The 19,230-nt window shown below is 47.9% G+C and overlaps 2 protein-coding genes across 2 annotated transcripts; one reads left to right on the top strand and one right to left on the bottom strand.

Annotated features, from left to right (window-relative positions):
* Positions 1-13,259: 13,259 nt before the first annotated feature.
* On the bottom strand, positions 13,260-13,689 carry LOC141161019 (histone H2B 1.1-like). The gene has a single exon (XM_073645812.1). It carries the CDS (start codon positions 13,649-13,651, stop codon positions 13,271-13,273), a length of 381 nt encoding a protein of 126 aa, XP_073501913.1. The 5' UTR covers positions 13,652-13,689; the 3' UTR covers positions 13,260-13,270.
* Positions 13,690-13,940: 251 nt separating this feature from the next.
* On the top strand, positions 13,941-14,431 carry LOC141161018 (histone H2A type 1-like). Its single transcript, XM_073645811.1, has one exon. It carries the CDS (start codon positions 13,941-13,943, stop codon positions 14,331-14,333), a length of 393 nt encoding a protein of 130 aa, XP_073501912.1. The 3' UTR covers positions 14,334-14,431.
* The last annotated feature ends 4,799 nt before the right edge of the window (positions 14,432-19,230 follow it).

The following is a 19,230-nucleotide window of genomic DNA, read 5'->3' as shown; positions in this document are numbered from 1 at the left end:
TCTTCCTGACGTGTGAGTCATCACCTGGACTTGTTGGAGCCGTCGCCGTGCCACGGACCGCCTCTGCAAGTAGCTCGATCTGCTGCTGCTGTTGACAATGTTGATCCTGTTGCTTCTGTTTCTGGAGCTGGATCTGCTGCATCAGCAGCTTAGTGGTCTTTTGTTGCGCCAATTGTTGCTGCTGTAATAATTGCTGGTGCTGCTGGTGTGGTGATTGCTGCGCTGCACCAAATGTTTCAGCAGGTGCCCCATTTTGTCTGACATCACTTGCTGGCTTGTGGCAGACTTCACCCAGGACATACAGTCCCTCTTGAAGCAGTCACACTGCCCCTTGGGATTTGTGTCTGAATTTTCCACCAATTGTAGAGTTTGGTACTCACTCAGCCACGTTAGAAGTAGGCACAGGATACTGTTTCTTTAAAAAAGTCCAAGGCTGGTTTATTATACCTTCATAAACCACACTTTTAGAAGTAAACAAAAGACAGCCTTGTCCGGAACAGTGTAACAAAACAGAAAATAAACAGTCCATACAATATGGTGGGTTCACCCGCTCACGGTCGGTGTCCTGTAGCACAAACACTCTGGAGGTCTCCACACCTTCAGCCACAGACACTGAATGAAACACTCGGTCTCCATTTTATACACACGCCCTGGGGTGGGGATATGTGAGCAGCCAGTAAACCAAACATATATACCAGTAAAGGTATATATGTTTGGTATCTACGAACTCGTACTGACCCGAGGCATGACACTGTCATGTCGGTTTTACCATATAGTGAACATGGTGACTAAAAAACCCAATAAACAAATGTGTAATTGCACTTTTTTTGCAATTTTACTGCACTTGGAACTTTTATTGCCATTTCCCTGTACATTATATGGTAAAATAAATTATTGCATCTGAAAGTACAACTTGTCCCGCAAAAAAACTGTCTTTCCTGCTGCTACAGACTTTTATATGACTGCAATTTACATTCTGCTGCTTACACAAACATTTTTGCAGTTTACAAGACACTTCTTACACTTGCTTACACCCAGGTTTCATGTGAAAGAGTGTTCTCAAAGCTGAAAATAGTAAAAAATCGTCTGAGGTCTTCGATTGGACAGGAGCTTTTAGAGTCACTCCTTCTGTTGAACATTGAGTATGACATTTCAAGGAACTTAGACTATGATACATTATTAATACGCATGCAATGTCATCTTCTGTTCTGAAAAAAATTTTTGTAATTTTGCTGCTGAATGACTGTTAGTGTGTGTTTATTTGTTGTTTTGGGCCTTTCACTAACAATTGAATGGTACTGTATTATAGAGGAGAGGAAAACGTGCAATATAAACTTCCAAAATGCTTACAGAATTCTTTAAGTTTTCCCAGTGGGCCAAGTTTGGTGCTGCTACAATGAAGCTGGCTGCTGGGTTGCTAGATAGATGCAGGTTCAATTTGTGGCACTCATACTTTAAGAGAATGTACCTTGAAAGTATTTATTGTTATTGTTCTGTTATGGCACTTTATCACACACTCATGTGAATAAGATAACAGTGTTCCTCTTTTGCCAGGAGTGTTTCTTTAGTGTGTTATTTATTCATTATATTGGTTATTTATTGGTTAATAAAGTTGAATCAATTTGAAAGAGTTTGTGGACTTATGTTATTCTTATATACGGTAACTGCATGGTGCTGGTGGGCCCCAAGATTGATTTTTTTTCCTGGTGGGCCCCAGGTACTCCAGTCCGGCTCTGGCTGTGGGAACATTAGGCAAAAGCTTTTTCTCATGGTGTCAATCTTCTGCTTGAAGAATGAGGCAAAGTCTTCAGCTGAAATTAGAGGAGAGGGAGGAGACACTGGGGGATGAGGGAGAGAATTGAAGGTGTTGAATAGTTGTTTGGGGTTGTGAGACAGGGAGGATATGAGAGATGAGAAATATGTGTGTTTTGCTACAGTGAGTGTTGACTTGAAGGTAGTGAGGGAATGTTTAATCAGTGCGTACTGATAATACTGGAGGACTGGGGCTGCATTTTACCCTATGGTGGGGGCTGCATTTTTACTCTATGGGGGGCTACATTCTACTGCATACAGGACCATGGGGAGTGCAATATACTGTGTGGAGGACCGTGGGGAGTGCATTATACTGTGTGGAGGACCATGGCGAGTGCACTATACTCTGTGGAGTCTGAAGGTTTGTGCGGGGCCATTATACTGTATATAGGCCCATTATACTGCATGGAGGGCTGTGTGGGGGTCAAAGTTGGGGGATCAAACAGTTTTGGGGTCAGCATACTTTGCCCTGGGAGTAGAGGTGGGTACAGTAGGGTCATTACACTGTGCATGTGGAGGAATTCCCATGGTGGTACCATACTGTTTTTGGAGGCACTTTTGTTGGCATCACACTTTATGGGGCAATGAAAGAGGAATCTAGGACTTCAGCAGGAGAAAAATTACTACGTAATGGCTGGAAAGTTGTGAGATCTGCTCTTCTGTGACCACGACAATTATTTACTTTTTTTTTTTTTGGGGGGGGGGGGCGCAATTAGAACTTCTGCTGAGCAGGCAGAGTAGGGAAAGCAGCAGCTCTCCCTACTCTGCCTGTTTCCGGGGTAGACTGTGACAACCATAGCGTCAACGGGTCTTTAATAGACCCGATGACGCTATGCGGCCAGTCAGTCACTTTAATGCCACAACCAACATGGCTACGGCATTACAGTGTGTGGCAAGCAATCCCTGCATGTTGTTTGACCCTCTAAATAGCGCCAAACATGCAGGGAGGTGACCCGAGCTCACCCCCCAGCAACCCGGAAATACTCGCGAGCATGTCGAGCACAGTGATGCTCGGCGAGTACCGAGTAGTGGTGAGCACGTTTGCTCATCATTTGTTAGAACCCTCCTGTTTGTTTTTTCCATCTTGTGTTTTGCAGTCACGTGACCATCTGCCTTTATATTCCAGCTCCGCCCTTTTGGCTGTGCTGGACTTCAGTGTTGTTTGACTGTTTTGCTAGCGAGGTGCTTCGGTGCCTTTCCCTGTCTGTTCGCTTGGTCCTTCTGGGACCTCTAGTACCTTTGGTCAGTTTATCTTTTGTGCTCTGCAACATTTTTGCTCCAGTCCTTAGTTCTTTTAGGGACCCCTCCCCTTATTCTATTGGTCTTCGTTCAGAATAGCCGAGGACTAAGGCGGGTCTGTTCACAAAGAACAGGCAGCCCGTTACATCGTAGGGATTCAGCTTAGTCTTACTGTAGGGATAGCTTTCCCCTTTCTTTCCTTAGTGCTTGTTGCAGATCATAACAGTAAGTTCAGCCCAAAGAAACTAAAGGAAAGAAATTCGGGGATCAGTATGGCTTCCATCCAAGTTTTGGCTCAACGCTTGCAGGGATTGTATCTGGAGGTGGCCGAGCTCCAGCAACACGTGAGTAGCTGTTCTGGAGCGCATTTTGTGGAACCCAAGGTAGGACTGCCTGATGTTTTTAATGGTAAACAGCAAGATTTTTTTTCCTTTAAAAATGCTTGTTTGTTATATTTTCGCTTGAGACCAAGGTCCTCTGGGAATGAATCACAGCGCATTGGTTTTATTATGTCACTTTTGCGCAATGAACCACAGGGGTGGGCCTTTTCTCTCCAACCTAATGATCCATGCTTAAGGTCTGTAGAATAATTTTTTTCTGCTATGGGTCTATTATATGACGATCTTGATCGAATCTCATCTGCTGAGACAGAACTCAGGTGTTTGAATCAGGGGTCAGGTGATGTTGAAAATTATTGCACACACTTTAGAAGATGGGCTTCAGATGTCAAATGGAATGATCCTGCTCTGAAATGTCTATTTCTTGCTGGTCTGAGTGAAAGGGTTAAGGATTTGCTAATTGCATTCCCCGCACCTGAGACTCTGCAGGATGCCATGCAATTAGCTGTTTGTGTGGATAGGAGACTGAGATTTAGGCAGAATGAGGTAAAGACTGCTATAATGCCAGGTCCTAGCCCCCAGAAAATCTGCTCAGACGGCGGAGAAACGATGGAGGTTGGGGCAAAGTCTCTCCCCTCTCAGGAAAGAGACCGGAGGTTCGCCGAGGGATTGTGTCTTTATTGTGGTAAAGCTGACCATTTGATTAAGTATTGTGAGCTTCGTTTAAGTAAAGAAAAAAAAAAAGGTCAGGTACGCCCGTATAGCTTGTTTACGCTCTGCAGGAGTATTTCTTTCAGGGAGTACTACTTTGCAGGAAAATTTGATTGAATTTCAGGTATTTGTGGATTGTGGTTCAACACTTAATGTGATTGATAAAGGGTTTTTGGAAAAACATAAATTGAAATCCAAACCTTTGTCATCACCTATTTCTGTGATTGCTATTGATAACACTCCCTTGAAATGTATTACTCACAAGGTTGCTGCATTTCCTCTCACTATCAATGGACTCTCACCAAGAAATTTTGGACTTGGTTGTATTAAATAATTTACCATAAATGTTGTAATGGTCGCATTGCGGCTGTGGAAAAAGGGGAATTACCTGTACCTATTCAAGATTTTTGGAGGGTTTTTTAGGAGGAGGAGACACAAGTTTTACCTCCTCATAGGGATTATGATTGTGCCATTTAGTTTGTTCTGGGAGCTACTCTTCCCAAGAGTCGCTTGTTTAATCTGACTATCCCTGAAAGAAAGGCCTTGGAGGAGTACATACAGACTAGCCTGGCTGCTGGTCAGATTAGACCTTCTAAGTCGCCTGTGGCAGTTGGATTTTTCATGTTAACCCCTTTACCTCCGAGGGTGGTTTGCGCCTTAATGACCAGGCCAATTTTTACAATTCTGACCACTGTCACTTTATGAGGTAATTACTCTGGAATGCTTCAACGGATCCTCCAGGTACGCACTCCTGGGGTCCCTTCAGTCCACTCCTGGAGCCTCCTCCGTTCCTCTCCTCTCCTTCCTTCTCCTCCAGGCCCAGGCCTTGTGACTTGGCCTGCCCGTGGAGCAGAGCTCGTACAGAGCCCCTGCTCCCTGTCTTCTCCTCTCTCTTCTCTACTCTCTGTCCTGGCAGAGCCTCATAGGCTAGACACGCCTCCGGAGCAGAGCTCCACAGAGGCCCTGTTCTGTCACTTCTTCCCTCTGACGGAGCACTGTCTCTAAGATGGCTCCCACCTTTTATACCTCTCTCATCAGTGCACCCAGGATCTACTCTCCCACACCCACACACTACCGGGTTCCCCCTTTCTAGGTGTTCCCTCCCCCCATTCCAGCCAGGGACAGGGGCAGTTGTGCTCACACTTGGGAGCATTGTCGCCCTGTCCCCCGGAAATGTGGTGTAGTGCATGCGGGTGTTAGGGTCCTGAGCCACACTCCATCCTTACCTGGAAGTGAGATATCGCACCTCTGGGTGAGATGTAATACCTCTGTAGCGACCGAACCCTTGGGGCGCTACATATATACTGTACAGACTGCTCTATATACTGTACAGGCAGCTCTATATACTGTACATACTACTCTATATACTGTAAAGGCAGCTCTTTATACTGTGCACACTGCTCTATGTACTGCACACACTGCTCTATATACTGTACAGGCAGCTATATATACTGTGCAAACTGCTCTATATACTGTACACACTGCTCTATATACTGTACAGACAGCTCTATATACTGTACACACTGCTCTATATACTGGACAGACTGCTCTATATACTGTACACACTGCTGTACATACTGTACAGGCTGCTCTATATACTGTACAAACTGCTCTATATACTGTGCAAACTGCTCTATATACTGTACACACTGCTCTATATACTGTACAGGCTGCTCTATATACTTTACACATAGGCAGATTATAATGAGGGCAATCTGGGCTACCGCCCGGGGCCCCGCTCCTCAGGGGGGCTCCGGGGTGTCTATGGCTAGATTGCCCTCATTATATGTGCGGCGCCGCGGCACATAACGGCAGACAGTGGCGGGGGGGCCCCCGGACCGCTCCCCCAGCAGCGGCGCACGGCCGCTACTTCTTATTCGGCCGCGCCAACACTGCAGCAGTTAACTTCCCTGTGCTGGTCCGGCCACGTCACAGCTAGGAGACACGGCCCTGTGCGCGGCCGTGTCTCCTAGCTGTGACGTCACGCAGTGCGCTCCCGGCCTGCACTGCTGCATCGGAGAGGAGCAGGAGGACTGGAGCCGAGCCGGGGGATGGTGAGTGTGTGTGAGTGTGTGTGTGTGTGTGTGATTGAGTGTGTGTGTGTGTGTGTGCAGAGAGATGTCATTGAGTGATGTCTGTTTATATGTATTTTTGTGTTTCAAATGTGTTTATGCGTGTATGTATGTATATGTCTGTATATGTTTGTGTGTGCGTGACTGCGTGCGGACTCCTGCTGAGTATAAATGGCACCGTGCGGCCTCCTGCTGTCTCTAGGGGTGGGTGCCGTGTGTCCTCCCGCTGTGTATTGATGGCGCTGTGTGGCCTCTCGCTGTGTATAGATGGCGCCGTGCGGCCTCCTGCTGTGTATAGATGGCTATGTGTGGCCTCCTGCTGTGTATAGATGGCTATGTGCGGCCTCCCGCTGTGTATAGATGGCTACGTGCAGCCTCCCGCTGTGTATAGATGGCTATGTGCGGCCTCCTCCTGTGTATAGATGGCTATGTGCGGCCTCCCGCTGTGTATAGATGGCTACGTGCGGCCTCCCGCTGTGTATAGATGGCACCGTTCTGCCTCCTGCTGTGTATAGATGGCACCGTGCGGCCTCCTGCTGTGTATAGATAGCTACGTGCGGCCTCCTGCTGTGTATAGATGGCACCGTGTGGCCTCCCGCTGTGTATAGATGGCTACGTGCGGCCTCCCGCTGTGTATAGATGGCACCGTTCTGCCTCCTGCTGTGTATAGATGGCACCGTGCGGCCTCCTGCTGTGTATAGATAGCTACGTGCGGCCTCCTGCTGTGTATAGATGGCACCTTGTGGCCTCCCGCTGAGTATCGATGGCACCGTGCGGCCTCGCGCTGTGTATAGATGGCTACGTGTGCTTCATATTTTGAGCGTTTCTGTATCTCCCTGGCAGAAAAAACGCGTGCGGATTGAACATGCGGATTGTACATGCGTTTTTCCTGCCAGGGACAAGCGGAAGTGAAGCGTTCTTCACATGCATTTCTGCATGCGGGTTGACAAGCGCTTTCCAAGCGATTTTAGCATCACTTGGAAAGTGCTTGACAACTTGGTTACACTATATAAATCCATGCAACCAGCATGGATTTATATAGTGTGAACGTAAAAGAATGGTAAAAAATAAAAAATATATACTTACCTTCTGATGGCCTGCCGACGTCAGCGGTCGTGTGACCCGTCACATGACTAAATGACGTCACGGCAGGTCATTTTCAGACCATCGCGAGCTGCCGGCAAGCCAGGACGCATAGGATAAAGACACCGGGGGACGTCATAAGGTAAGTATAATATTTATTTTTTATTTTATTCTTTTTTTACAGGTTCTATGGTACCCGGGTGCGGAGAGACTCCTCTTCTCCAAACCTGGTTACCATCTGCACATTGAAACGCATGGATTCTGCATGTACAAATGCAGTGATGCGGATTCCATGCGTTCCATTGCAAGTCAATGGCGGCGAAAACGCCGCGCTTCCGCAAAATAATTGGTAATGCTGCGGATTTTTCCGCAATGATAATCCGCAGCGGAAATTTCCGCAGCATGTGCAGTGCACATGCGGATTATCATTGGCGAACATGGAAGGCCTTCTACCAAGCGTTTTTTAAGTGTTTCTGCAGTGGAATTGCCGCGGCGGAAACGCATAAAAAACTCATAGTGGGCAAACAGCCTAAAAAAAATTATTATAATTAATATTGTGCCCAATTAATTTCATGTGAACTATCACAGGGGATCATGTGACATGTGATACATCAGGTGTGTGTGTGGGGGGGGCTGCGCTACTCTTAATCCACCCCTGACTATACAGGCTACTCTATATACTGTACAGGCTACTCTATATACTGTACAGGCGGCACTATATATTATACACATTGCTCTATATACTGTACAGGCTGCTCTATATACTATACACACTGCTCTATATACTGTACACACTGCTCTATATACTGTACAGGCTGCTCTATATACTGTACATGCTGCTCTATATACTGTACACACTGCTCTATATACTGTACACGCTGCTCTATATACTGTACACACTGCTCTATATACTGTACACGCTGCTCTATATACTGTACACACTGCTCTATATAATGTACAGGCTGCTCTATATACTGTACACACTGCTCTATATACTGCACACGCTGCTCTATATACTGTACAGGCTGCTCTATATACTGTACACACTGCTCTATATACTGTACAGGCTGCTCTATATACTGCACACACTGCTCTATATACTGTACAGGCTGCTCTATATACTGTACACACTGCTCTATATACTGTACACCCTGCTCTACAAACTGTACAGGCTGCTCTATATACTGTACACACTGCTCTATATACTGCACAGGCTGCTCTATATACTGTACACACTGCTCTATATACTGTACAGACTGTTCTATATACTGTACACACTGAACTATATACTGTACACACTGAACTATATACTGTACACGCTGCTCTATATACTGTACACACTGCTCTATATAATGTACAGGCTGCTCTATATACTGTACACACTGCTCTATATACTGCACACGCTGCTCTATATACTGTACAGGCTGCTCTATATACTGTACACACTGCTCTATATACTGTACAGGCTGCTCTATATACTGCACACACTGCTCTATATACTGTACAGGCTGCTCTATATACTGTACACACTGCTCTATATACTGTACACCCTGCTCTACAAACTGTACAGGCTGCTCTATATACTGTACACACTGCTCTATATACTGTACAGGCGGCTCTATATATTATACACACTGCTCTATATACTGTACAGGCAGCTCTATATACTGTACAGGCTGCTCTATATACTGTACAGACTGCTCTATATACTATACACGCTGCTCTATATACTGTACACACTGCTCTATATACTGTACAGGCAGCTCTATATACTATACACACTGCTCTATATACTGTACAGGCAGCTCTATATACTGTACAGGCTGCTCTATATACTGTACAGACTGCTCTATATACTATACACGCTGCTCTATATACTGTACACACTGCTCTATATACTGTACAGGCAGCTCTATATACTGCACACACTGCTCTATATACTGTACACGCTGCTCTATATAATGTACAGGCTGCTCTATATACTATACACACTGCTCTATATACTGTACAGGCAGCTCTATATACTGTACAGGCAGCTCTATATACTATACACACTGCTGTATATAATTGTTGTGCAGTCTGTGCACTATATACAGCTGTGCTCTGTGTGTAGACGCTGCATTTTGTGTCTTCTCTCAGCAGTTCACCTTTTGCACAATAGTGGGGTGTACTTATATTACAGGTCAGGGAGGTGGCAGTCAGCGGAGGCCATCGCCTGTGTTACCCTTCTGGGGTCTCAGCAGCTCCAGATCGTCTCCACATCGTGCAATCCGCTTTCTGTATGACAGACATTATCCGGGCAGGGAAGCACAACTGGAGTGCGGAGCTTCTCTCTGTTGGGAGGAGACGGGGCCCATGTTCAGTGTCAGTGGATAAAGAGGGAGAGGACAAGAGAAAGAGCAGAAGAGCGATCAGTACCTGAGCAGGAAAGAATCTCCTGAGGAGGATGTGATGACTGAGGATCTAACTGCATGCCTGACCTATACTGCATGCCTGACCTATACTGCATGCCTGACCTATACTGCATGCCTGACCTATACTGCATGCCTGACCTATACTGCATGCCCGACCTATACTGCATGCCCGACCTATACTGCATGCCTGACCTATACTGCATGCCCGACCTATACTGCATGCCCGACCTATACTGCATGCCTGACCTATACTGCATGCCCGACCTATACTGCATGCCCGACCTATACTGCATGCCCGACCTATACTGCATGCCTGACCTATACTGCATGCCTGACCTATACTGCATGCCTGACCTATACTGCATGCCCGACCTATACTGCATGCCTGACCTATACTGCATGCCTGACCTATACTGCATGCCTGACCTATACTGCATGCCTGACCTATACTGCATGCCCGACCTATACTGCATGCCCGACCTATACTGCATGCCCGACCTATACTGCATGCCCGACCTATACTGCATGCCCGACCTATACTGCATGCCCGACCTATACTGCATGCCCGACCTATACTGCATGCCCGACCTATACTGCATGCCCGACCTATACTGCATGCCTGACCTATACTGCATGCCTGACCTATACTGCATGCCCGACCTATACTGCATGCCCGACCTATACTGCATGCCTGACCTATACTGCATGCCTGACCTATACTGCATGCCTGACCTATACTGCATGCCTGACCTATACTGCATGCCTGACCTATACTGCATGCCTGACCTATACTGCATGCCTGACCTATAGGCTCCTGACAGCAGAGTGTAATGTTCTGAGCAATGAACTCTCAGCAATCTGCAATCCACGATCGTACGTGTCCTGTCACAAACCTCCTGCCTTTAGCTGTAGAATTGATCTGTAAATGGATTACTGGAAAACTGCTGAGGAGATGATCGGGGAGACATAATGAGATCTGCATGGGAAAGTAGAATTGATCTTTCTAGAAATGTCTCTTGTAGGATAAATCCCCGATCAGTATATAGTCCTCCACAATAGTGATTGTGATGCAATGTACGGAAGAGAAAGATCTGCTGCCCTAATCCCGAAACTCTACAGACTCCTGTATGATGTAAACGAGGAATAATCGCTGCACACATGCAGGTGTTCCCGATATCGGCCCGACATAGGACCACGTGTTATATGATGACAAAGAACAGAAAATCCATCAGCCACTGAGCGGGAATTCACCCATTGGTAACATTAGCTCCTCCTCTTCCTCTACGGATTATGAATTTCCCGCTCATTGTAGTTTCCACAACTTCTAAATGTAATGATGTAATTTCTTCCGCTGTGAAAAGAAGTGTCCGGAATTATAGATAAAATCTACACAAATGTCTCATGTTATTCGGAGAAACATGAACTAAACGAATCATGTTATACAGGATGGAGGAGACCCCGGAATATCAGATCTGGGGAGCAAGGGGTGGAGTAAAAAGCCACTGAACACAGGACAACTCGCTCATAAGATTACTGAAAGGATCAGAGCTGTGAAGGACTCATTCATAGGTTTCACCATCAGTCTAGAAAGGGTTAATCAGCTCTACTAGCGCCACCTGTCATTTACCCTGTGAATAGACAGAACACAGGAGCAGCCACAGCTCTGATGGAGACGGGAGAGGACACAGGAGCAGCCACCGCTCTGATGTAGACGGGAGAGGACACAGGAGCAGCCACAGCTCCGATGTAGACGGGAGAGGACACAGGAGCAGCCACAGCTCTGATGTAGACGGGAGAGGACACAGGAGCAGCCACAGCTCTGATGTAGACGGGAGAGGACACAGGAGCAGCCACAGCTCTGATGTAGACGGGAGAGGACACAGGAGCAGCCACAGCTCTGATGTACACGGGAGAGGACACAGGAGCAGCCACAGCTCTGATGTACACGGGAGAGGACACAGGAGCAGCCACAGCTCTGATGGAGACGGGAGAGGACACAGGAGCAGCCACAGCTCTGATGGAGACGGGAGAGGACACAGGAGCAGCCACAGCTCTGATGGAGACGGGAGAGAACACAGGAGCAGCCACAGCTCTGATGGAGACGGGAGAGGACACAGGAGCAGCCACAGCCCTGATGGAGACGGGAGAGGACACAGGAGCAGCCACAGCTCTGATGGAGACGGGAGAGGACACAGGAGCAGCCACAGCTCTGATGGAGACGGGAGAGGACACAGGAGCAGCCACAGCCCTGATGTAGACGGGAGAGGACACAGGAGCAGCCACAGCTCCGATGTAGACGGGAGAGGACACAGGAGCAGCCACCGCTCCGATGTAGACGGGAGAGGACACAGGAGCAGCCACCGCTCCGATGTAGACGGCAGAGGACACAGGAGCAGCCACAGCTCCGATGTAGACGGGAGAGGACACAGGAGCAGCCACCGCTCCGATGTAGACGGGAGAGGACACAGGAGCAGCCACAGCTCCGATGTAGACGGGAGAGGACACAGGAGCAGCCACAGCTCCGATGTAGACGGGAGAGGACACAGGAGCAGCCACAGCTCTGATGTAGACGGGAGAGGACACAGGAGCAGCCACAGCTCCGATGGAGACGGCAGAGGACACAGGAGCAGCCACAGCTCCGATGTAGACGGCAGAGGACACAGGAGCAGCCACAGCTCCGATGTAGACGGCAGAGGACACAGGAGCAGCCACAGCTCCGATGTAGACGGGAGAGGACACAGGAGCAGCCACAGCTCTGATGTAGACGGGAGAGGACACAGGAGCAGCCACAGCTCTGATGTACACGGGAGAGGACACAGGAGCAGCCACAGCTCTGATGTACACGGGAGAGGACACAGGAGCAGCCACAGCTCTGATGGAGACGGGAGAGGACACAGGAGCAGCCACAGCCCTGATGTAGACGGGAGAGGACACAGGAGCAGCCACAGCTCTGATGTAGACGGGAGAGGACACAGGAGCAGCCACAGCTCTGATGTAGACGGGAGAGGACACAGGAGCAGCCACAGCTCTGATGTAGACGGGAGAGGACACAGGAGCAGCCACAGCCCTGATGTAGACGGGAGAGGACACAGGAGCAGCCACAGCTCTGGAGACGGGAGAGGACACAGGAGCAGCCACAGCTCCGATGTAGACGGGAGAGGACACAGGAGCAGCCACAGCTCCGATGGAGACGGGAGAGGACACAGGAGCAGCCACAGCTCCGATGTAGACGGGAGAGGACACAGGAGCAGCCACAGCTCCGATGTAGACGGCAGAGGACACAGGAGCAGCCACAGCTCCGATGTAGACGGCAGAGGACACAGGAGCAGCCACAGCTCCGATGTAGACGGCAGAGGACACAGGAGCAGCCACAGCTCCGATGTAGACGGGAGAGGACACAGGAGCAGCCACAGCTCTGATGTAGACGGGAGAGGACACAGGAGCAGCCACAGCTCTGATGTAGACGGGAGAGGACACAGGAGCAGCCACAGCTCTGATGTAGACGGGAGAGGACACAGGAGCAGCCACAGCTCTGATGTAGACGGGGTGGTGGCTCTTAGAAGAGCCTTTGGGGTGATGGCGGAGCAGCAGACGGAGCAGATCACTTGGCGCTGGTGTACTTGGTGACGGCCTTGGTGCCCTCGGACACGGCGTGCTTGGCCAGCTCTCCGGGCAGCAGCAGGCGCACGGCGGTCTGGATCTCCCGGGAGGTGATGGTGGAGCGCTTGTTGTAGTGAGCCAGGCGGGAGGATTCCCCTGCGATGCGCTCGAAGATGTCGTTGACGAAGGAGTTCATGATGCCCATGGCCTTGGAGGAGATGCCGGTGTCGGGGTGGACCTGCTTCAGCACCTTGTACACGTAGATGGCGTAGCTCTCCTTCCTGCTCTTCCTACGTTTCTTGCCGTCCTTCTTCTGAGTCTTAGTGACGGCTTTCTTGGAGCCCTTCTTGGGCGCTGGCGCAGACTTGGCGGGATCAGGCATGGTGAGTATACAGCGATCACAACTCCGAGAAGAGAGAACAATGTTTCTGCTCCTGCAGCGCAGCGGTATTTATAGCCACACATGCAAATGAGCACTGCTGCCTGCTCCTCCGCTGCGTCTTATTGGTGTTTCCACACGTCTGCTCTCCATTGGCGGCTTCAGATCCATCCAATGATAAGGTAGGAGGTCGGGGCAGCAGCGGATAAAAGGCGACTGAGGAGCCAGAAGGGGCATTATTCTAGAGTTCACTTCTGTCTCTGCTTTTGACTATTTGGAGTAGATTACAGCGATGTCTGGACGCGGCAAACAAGGAGGCAAAGTCCGTGCTAAGGCAAAGACCCGCTCATCCCGGGCAGGACTCCAGTTCCCAGTCGGCCGTGTGCACAGGCTTCTCCGCAAGGGCAATTATGCCGAGAGAGTCGGCGCCGGCGCTCCGGTCTATCTGGCCGCTGTGCTGGAGTATCTGACTGCTGAGATCCTGGAATTGGCCGGCAATGCCGCCCGGGACAACAAGAAGACCCGCATCATCCCCCGTCACCTGCAGCTGGCGGTGCGCAATGACGAGGAGCTCAACAGGCTGCTGGGTGGGGTGACCATTGCCCAGGGAGGCGTCCTGCCCAACATCCAGGCCGTGCTGCTGCCCAAGAAGACCGAGAGCAGCAAGGCGAGCAAGAGCAAGTGAGCGCCGCTCCTCCACATCTGTCCGAACAACCAAAGGCTCTTCTAAGAGCCACCACATCCTCCTCATCAGAGCCGGCACCGCTGGTGGATAAGAGAACCATCGCCTGCAGCGTCAGATAGAACTACACGATACATTGTTTACTATAGAGTAGAAGCATTAAATGCACAGGTAGATCCTGCTACATGTTACTGGTGTGGTGATGGTGCAGTGATCTAGTATATTCAGCAGTGTACAAGGGATGACTGGTAAATATTTCCGTAGGGGAAGATTAAGCATGGAGTCCAGTCATTATGTTTTTTATTCCACAAAACCTATAAATTGGACGATTACTTTGCTTGGGTTTTCTGCGCTCCACACAATCCTCATGTAGGGGGAGAGGGGGTTAATTCCAATCAGTGCCGTTATCTGTATATTCAGCAGTGATCTGATGCTTCTCCGCTCCATCTACACGTGCAGGAGGCTCCTCACTCACCCGCGTATTATTCTTTGCGGATTCCCTGTGGTGTCGGTTCCGATCCCACCACAGACTAAGACAAGTCTCATGTTCTACCAGGAGCCTGATGTGAGCGCTGCGGGTCTGTAGTGGGGGAAGGAGCCGCTTGAGTAAATCATGTGTGTGATCAGCAGACACACGGCCACTAAGGAGTTAAACGAAGGAGGAAACCCCTATATCTGGTTACTACTCATTGGCTAAACAGATCAGCGGTCATCACATTGGAGTCTACATACCGGGTACACAGGGCGGCCATCTATCCAGCTGCCTCATGCAGTGAATATTCGCTGCATCCTACACTGATCTGAAAAAATATCATGTAGCAGAATCAACACATTCATCTCATGGCAAGACTTGGATTTCTGTTCTGTAATAATCGCATCACAGCAGGGTATGAGCTGTGTGCACAGAGCTATATGTATCACCACTCCCCCGCATCCACCGTGTGTAATATTTGTTATAGATCCATAAGAAGACACATCACATCACCCAAACTGGACACCTGAGCGATCCACCAGCCAGAATACAGAGATCACCAGTGCACAGTAGAGATCAGCTCCCGGCACAGCAACAGGAGATTGTAGCCTCTCACTCAGAAGATGTGGTGGCTCTGAAAAGAGCCTTTGGGTTGTCAGGATGGAGCAGAGAATACAATTAACCTCCGAAGCCGTAGAGAGTGCAGCCCTGGCGCTTGAGCGCGTACACCACGTCCATAGCGGTGACGGTCTTCCTCTACGTACTAATACGCCCTGGGTCAGAAAGGGGTTAAAAAAAAGGACGGGGGTTTACGTCCATGTCTGGATTTTCGTGAAATTAATAAGATTACCGTACGCAATTCCTACTCATTGCCGTTAATTCCTGACTTGTGTAACCAGTTAGTGGGGGCCAAGTGGTTCTCTAAGATTGATCTCCGGGGGGCATACAATTTGTTACGAGTGAAGGAGGGTGATGAATAGAAAACTGCTTTTAACACTCCGGTAGGTCATTTTGAGAATCTGGTGATGCCTTTCGGTCTTACCAATGCACCTGCATTTTTTCAGAACCTTATTAATGACATTCTGAGACCTTTGATTGGTAAGAATGTGGTTGTGTATTTGGATGACATTTTGATTTATTCACCAGATCTGGAGTCCCATTGGCAGAGTGTACGTGAAGTTTTGCAGTTATTGAGTGATAATTCACTCTTTGTTAAGCTGGAGAAATGTGAGTTCGCTGTGCAAAAAAATTAGTTTTTTGGGCTACATTGTCTCCAGCGAGGTCTTTGAGAAGGACCCGGTGAAGGTTCAGGCTGTTCAGGAAGGACCTAAGCCTATTGGTTTGAAATCTATACAGAGATTTTTGGGTTTTGCCAATTATTACAGGAAATTCATTAAGAATTTTTCTGTAATTGTTAAGCCTTTAACCGATCTCACCAGGAAAGGAGCGAATACGGCCCAGTGGACTACTGAGGCCATTGAAGCGTTTGAGTATCTCAAAGAGAGGTTCAGTTCTACCCCTATCCTTATGCAGCCTGATGAGACCAAGCCTTTTTTGGTCGAGGTCGATGCTTCATCGGTCGGGGTCGGAGCAGTTTTGTCTTAGGAGAACAGGGATAGAGTACATCCTTGTGCCTTGTTTTCGAAAAAAAATTTGAAAACCGAATTGAATTATGATGTTGGAAATTGGGAGTTGTTGTCTATTAAACTCGCGTTTGAACATTGGCGTCATTTTTTGGAAGGCGCTAGATTTCCTATTCAGGTTTTCACAGATCATAAGAATTTGATCTATCTGAATGCTGCCAAGTGCTTGAATGCTAGGTGAGCACTTTTTTTTCTCGGTTTCATTTTTCTGTTACCTATATCCCTGGTACAAAGAATGTTAAAGCCAATGATTTATCTTGCAGCTTCTCTCCTACGGTCGGTGCCGAGGAGGAGGAGACCATTTTACAGAAAGGAGTTGTGGTGTCGGCATTGGACTCCGTTTTGGAGAATGGGATTCTGAAAGCTCAAGATGATGCTCCATCTAACACTCCCCATGGGAGATTGTTCGTTTCTAGAACCTTTAGGAGAGAGTTGTTTGTGGAGTGTCATGAGTCTCGGTTGGCAGGTCATCCGGGAATTTCTGAGACTAAGAGACTTATCAGTCGCAGTTTTTGGTGGCCTGGATGGCAGAAGGAAGTCATAAAGTGGATGCGTCAATGTACTGTGTGTGCTAGGTCAAAGGCTTCACATACTCCTGCTGCGGGGTTGCTTTGCCCTCTGGAGGTTCCTAGTACGCCTTGGACGCATCTCACAATGGATTTTATTTCTGATCTGCCTGGGTACGAGGGTTTCATCTGGGTGGTCTTGGACCGTTTTAGTAAGATGTGTCATTTGGTTCCATTCATTACGTGGCCCTGCGCCAAGACTCTCGCTAAAACGTTTGTTAAGGAGATTGTCAAGCTTCATGGTGTTCCCACGGATATTGTTTCTGATAGAGGACCTCAGTTTGTGGCTCGCTTTTGGCGTGCTTTTTGTGACAGGTTGGGAGTCCATTTGTCATTTTCGTCTGGGTATCATCCTGAGTCTAATGGACAGACTGAAAGAAAGAACCAAGATGTAGAACAGTTTTTGCGTTGTTTTGTCTCGGACAATCAAGAGGTGTGGTCTGAGCTTCTGCCTCTCGCAGAATTTGCTCTTAACAATCATACATCCTCCTCTGCTGGGTGTTCTCCTTTTGGTTCGTTCTCCAAATTGGGGTTGACGGTGCCGGGGGAGGAGAATTTTTCCGGTGATTTGGAGACAGTTTGGACTAATGTACGTTGCAACCTTCAAGAGGCTAACAGGAAGTCCAATAAGTATTTTGACAGGAAACGTAAGGAGGTTTTGTTTACTATGGGTGGCATGGTTTGGTTGTCCTCAAGGAACTTGCTGTTGATGATTCCCTTTAAAAAACTGGGTCCTAAGTTTGTGGTCCATTTAAAGTGCTTCAGGTTATTAACCGGTCTGCTGTTAGGTTGGATGTCCCTACTTCCTGGAAGATTAATCCTGTGTTTCATGTTTCCTTGTTGAAAAAAGCTGATGTATCAGATAGGGATGCCACTGTCTCAGTTCCTCCTGTGGTGGAAGACGGCGAAAATGAAATTTCTCGTATCTTGAATTCTAGATGGCATAGAGTGAGATTACAGTATCTCGTCTCCTGGAAGGGTTTCGGTCCCGAAGATAACTCCTGGGTAAGGGCGGATGATGTCTCTGCTCCTATGCTTATTAGAGCTTTCCACAGGAGGTTTCCGGATAGGCCTGGGCTTGGAGGATCCGGAGGATCCTCATAAAAGAGGGGGTACTGTTAGAACCCTCCTGTTTGTTTTTTTGTTTGTTTTTTCCATCTTGTGTTTTGCGGACACGTGACCATCTGCCTTTATATTCCAGCTCCACCCTTTTGGCTGTGCTGGACTTCAGTGTTGTTTGTCTGTTTTGCTAGCCAGGTGCTTCGGTGCCTTTCTCTGTCAGTTCGCTTGGTCCTTCTGGGACCTCTAGTACCTTTTGTCAGTTTATCTTTTTGTGTTCTGCAACAACTTCTCTGTTTAGGAGGAGTCCCATTTTTGTTCCAGTCCTAAGTTCTTTTAGGGACCCCTCCCTTATGCTATAGGTCTTCGTTCAGACTATTCGAGGACTAAGGCGGGTCTGTTCGCAAGGAACAGGCAGCCCGCTACATTGTAGGGATTCAGCTTAGTCTTACTGTAGGGATAGCTTTCCCCTTACTTTCCTTAGTACTTTTTGCAGATCATAATATCACTATTTAAATATGTTTTGAGTTTATTTATAAAAATATCAGAAATATCAGAAATTTGACAAAAATATTTTAAAAATTGCAATTTTCAAACTTTGTATGACTATCCCTTTAATCCCAATAGTCATACCACACAAAAACATTATTAAATAACATTTCCCTCATGTCTGCTTTACATCAGCTCCATTTGTAAAGCGTTGTTTTATTTTGTTAACATTTTAGAAGTTTTAAAAATGTAGCAGTAATTTTTCATTTTTTCCAGGAAATTTACAAAATGTATTTTTATAGGGACCAATTCAGTTTTGAAGTGACTTTGGGGGTCCCATATGTTGGAAACCACCCAAAAGTCATACCATTTTAAAAACTGCACCCCTCAAGGTACTTAAAACTGCTTTCAGGTAGTTCATTAACCCTTCTGGTTCTTTTCAGGAAATAATGGAAAGTGGCATGAAAAGAATGAAAAAGTTTATTTTTACCACCTAAATTTTGATAACTTCTGAACAGGCCACTATAGCCGGAACACTCTAAGGCCGTTATTTGGCCATTACCTGCCATGGCAAACATCAGGACCACGCAATCAAGATCTCAGGGTGCCGATGAGGTCAAAGAGGGCGCCCCCACAATCTGTTAACTATTTAGATGCTGTAGTCACTATTG

Source organism: Phyllobates terribilis, unplaced genomic scaffold (genome assembly GCF_046119375.1).
Source record: "Phyllobates terribilis strain yellow unplaced genomic scaffold, ASM4611937v1 Scaffold_9__5_contigs__length_417890890, whole genome shotgun sequence".
NCBI lineage: Eukaryota > Metazoa > Chordata > Amphibia > Anura > Dendrobatidae > Phyllobates > Phyllobates terribilis.
This window is presented reverse-complemented; position numbering and strand designations above follow the sequence as displayed.

Coding starts and splice junctions, on each gene's coding strand:
- LOC141161019 (XM_073645812.1), bottom strand. CDS start 13,651: ATGCCTGATCCCGCCAAGTCTGCGCCAGCGCCCAAGAAGGGCTCCAAG.
- LOC141161018 (XM_073645811.1), top strand. CDS start 13,941: ATGTCTGGACGCGGCAAACAAGGAGGCAAAGTCCGTGCTAAGGCAAAG.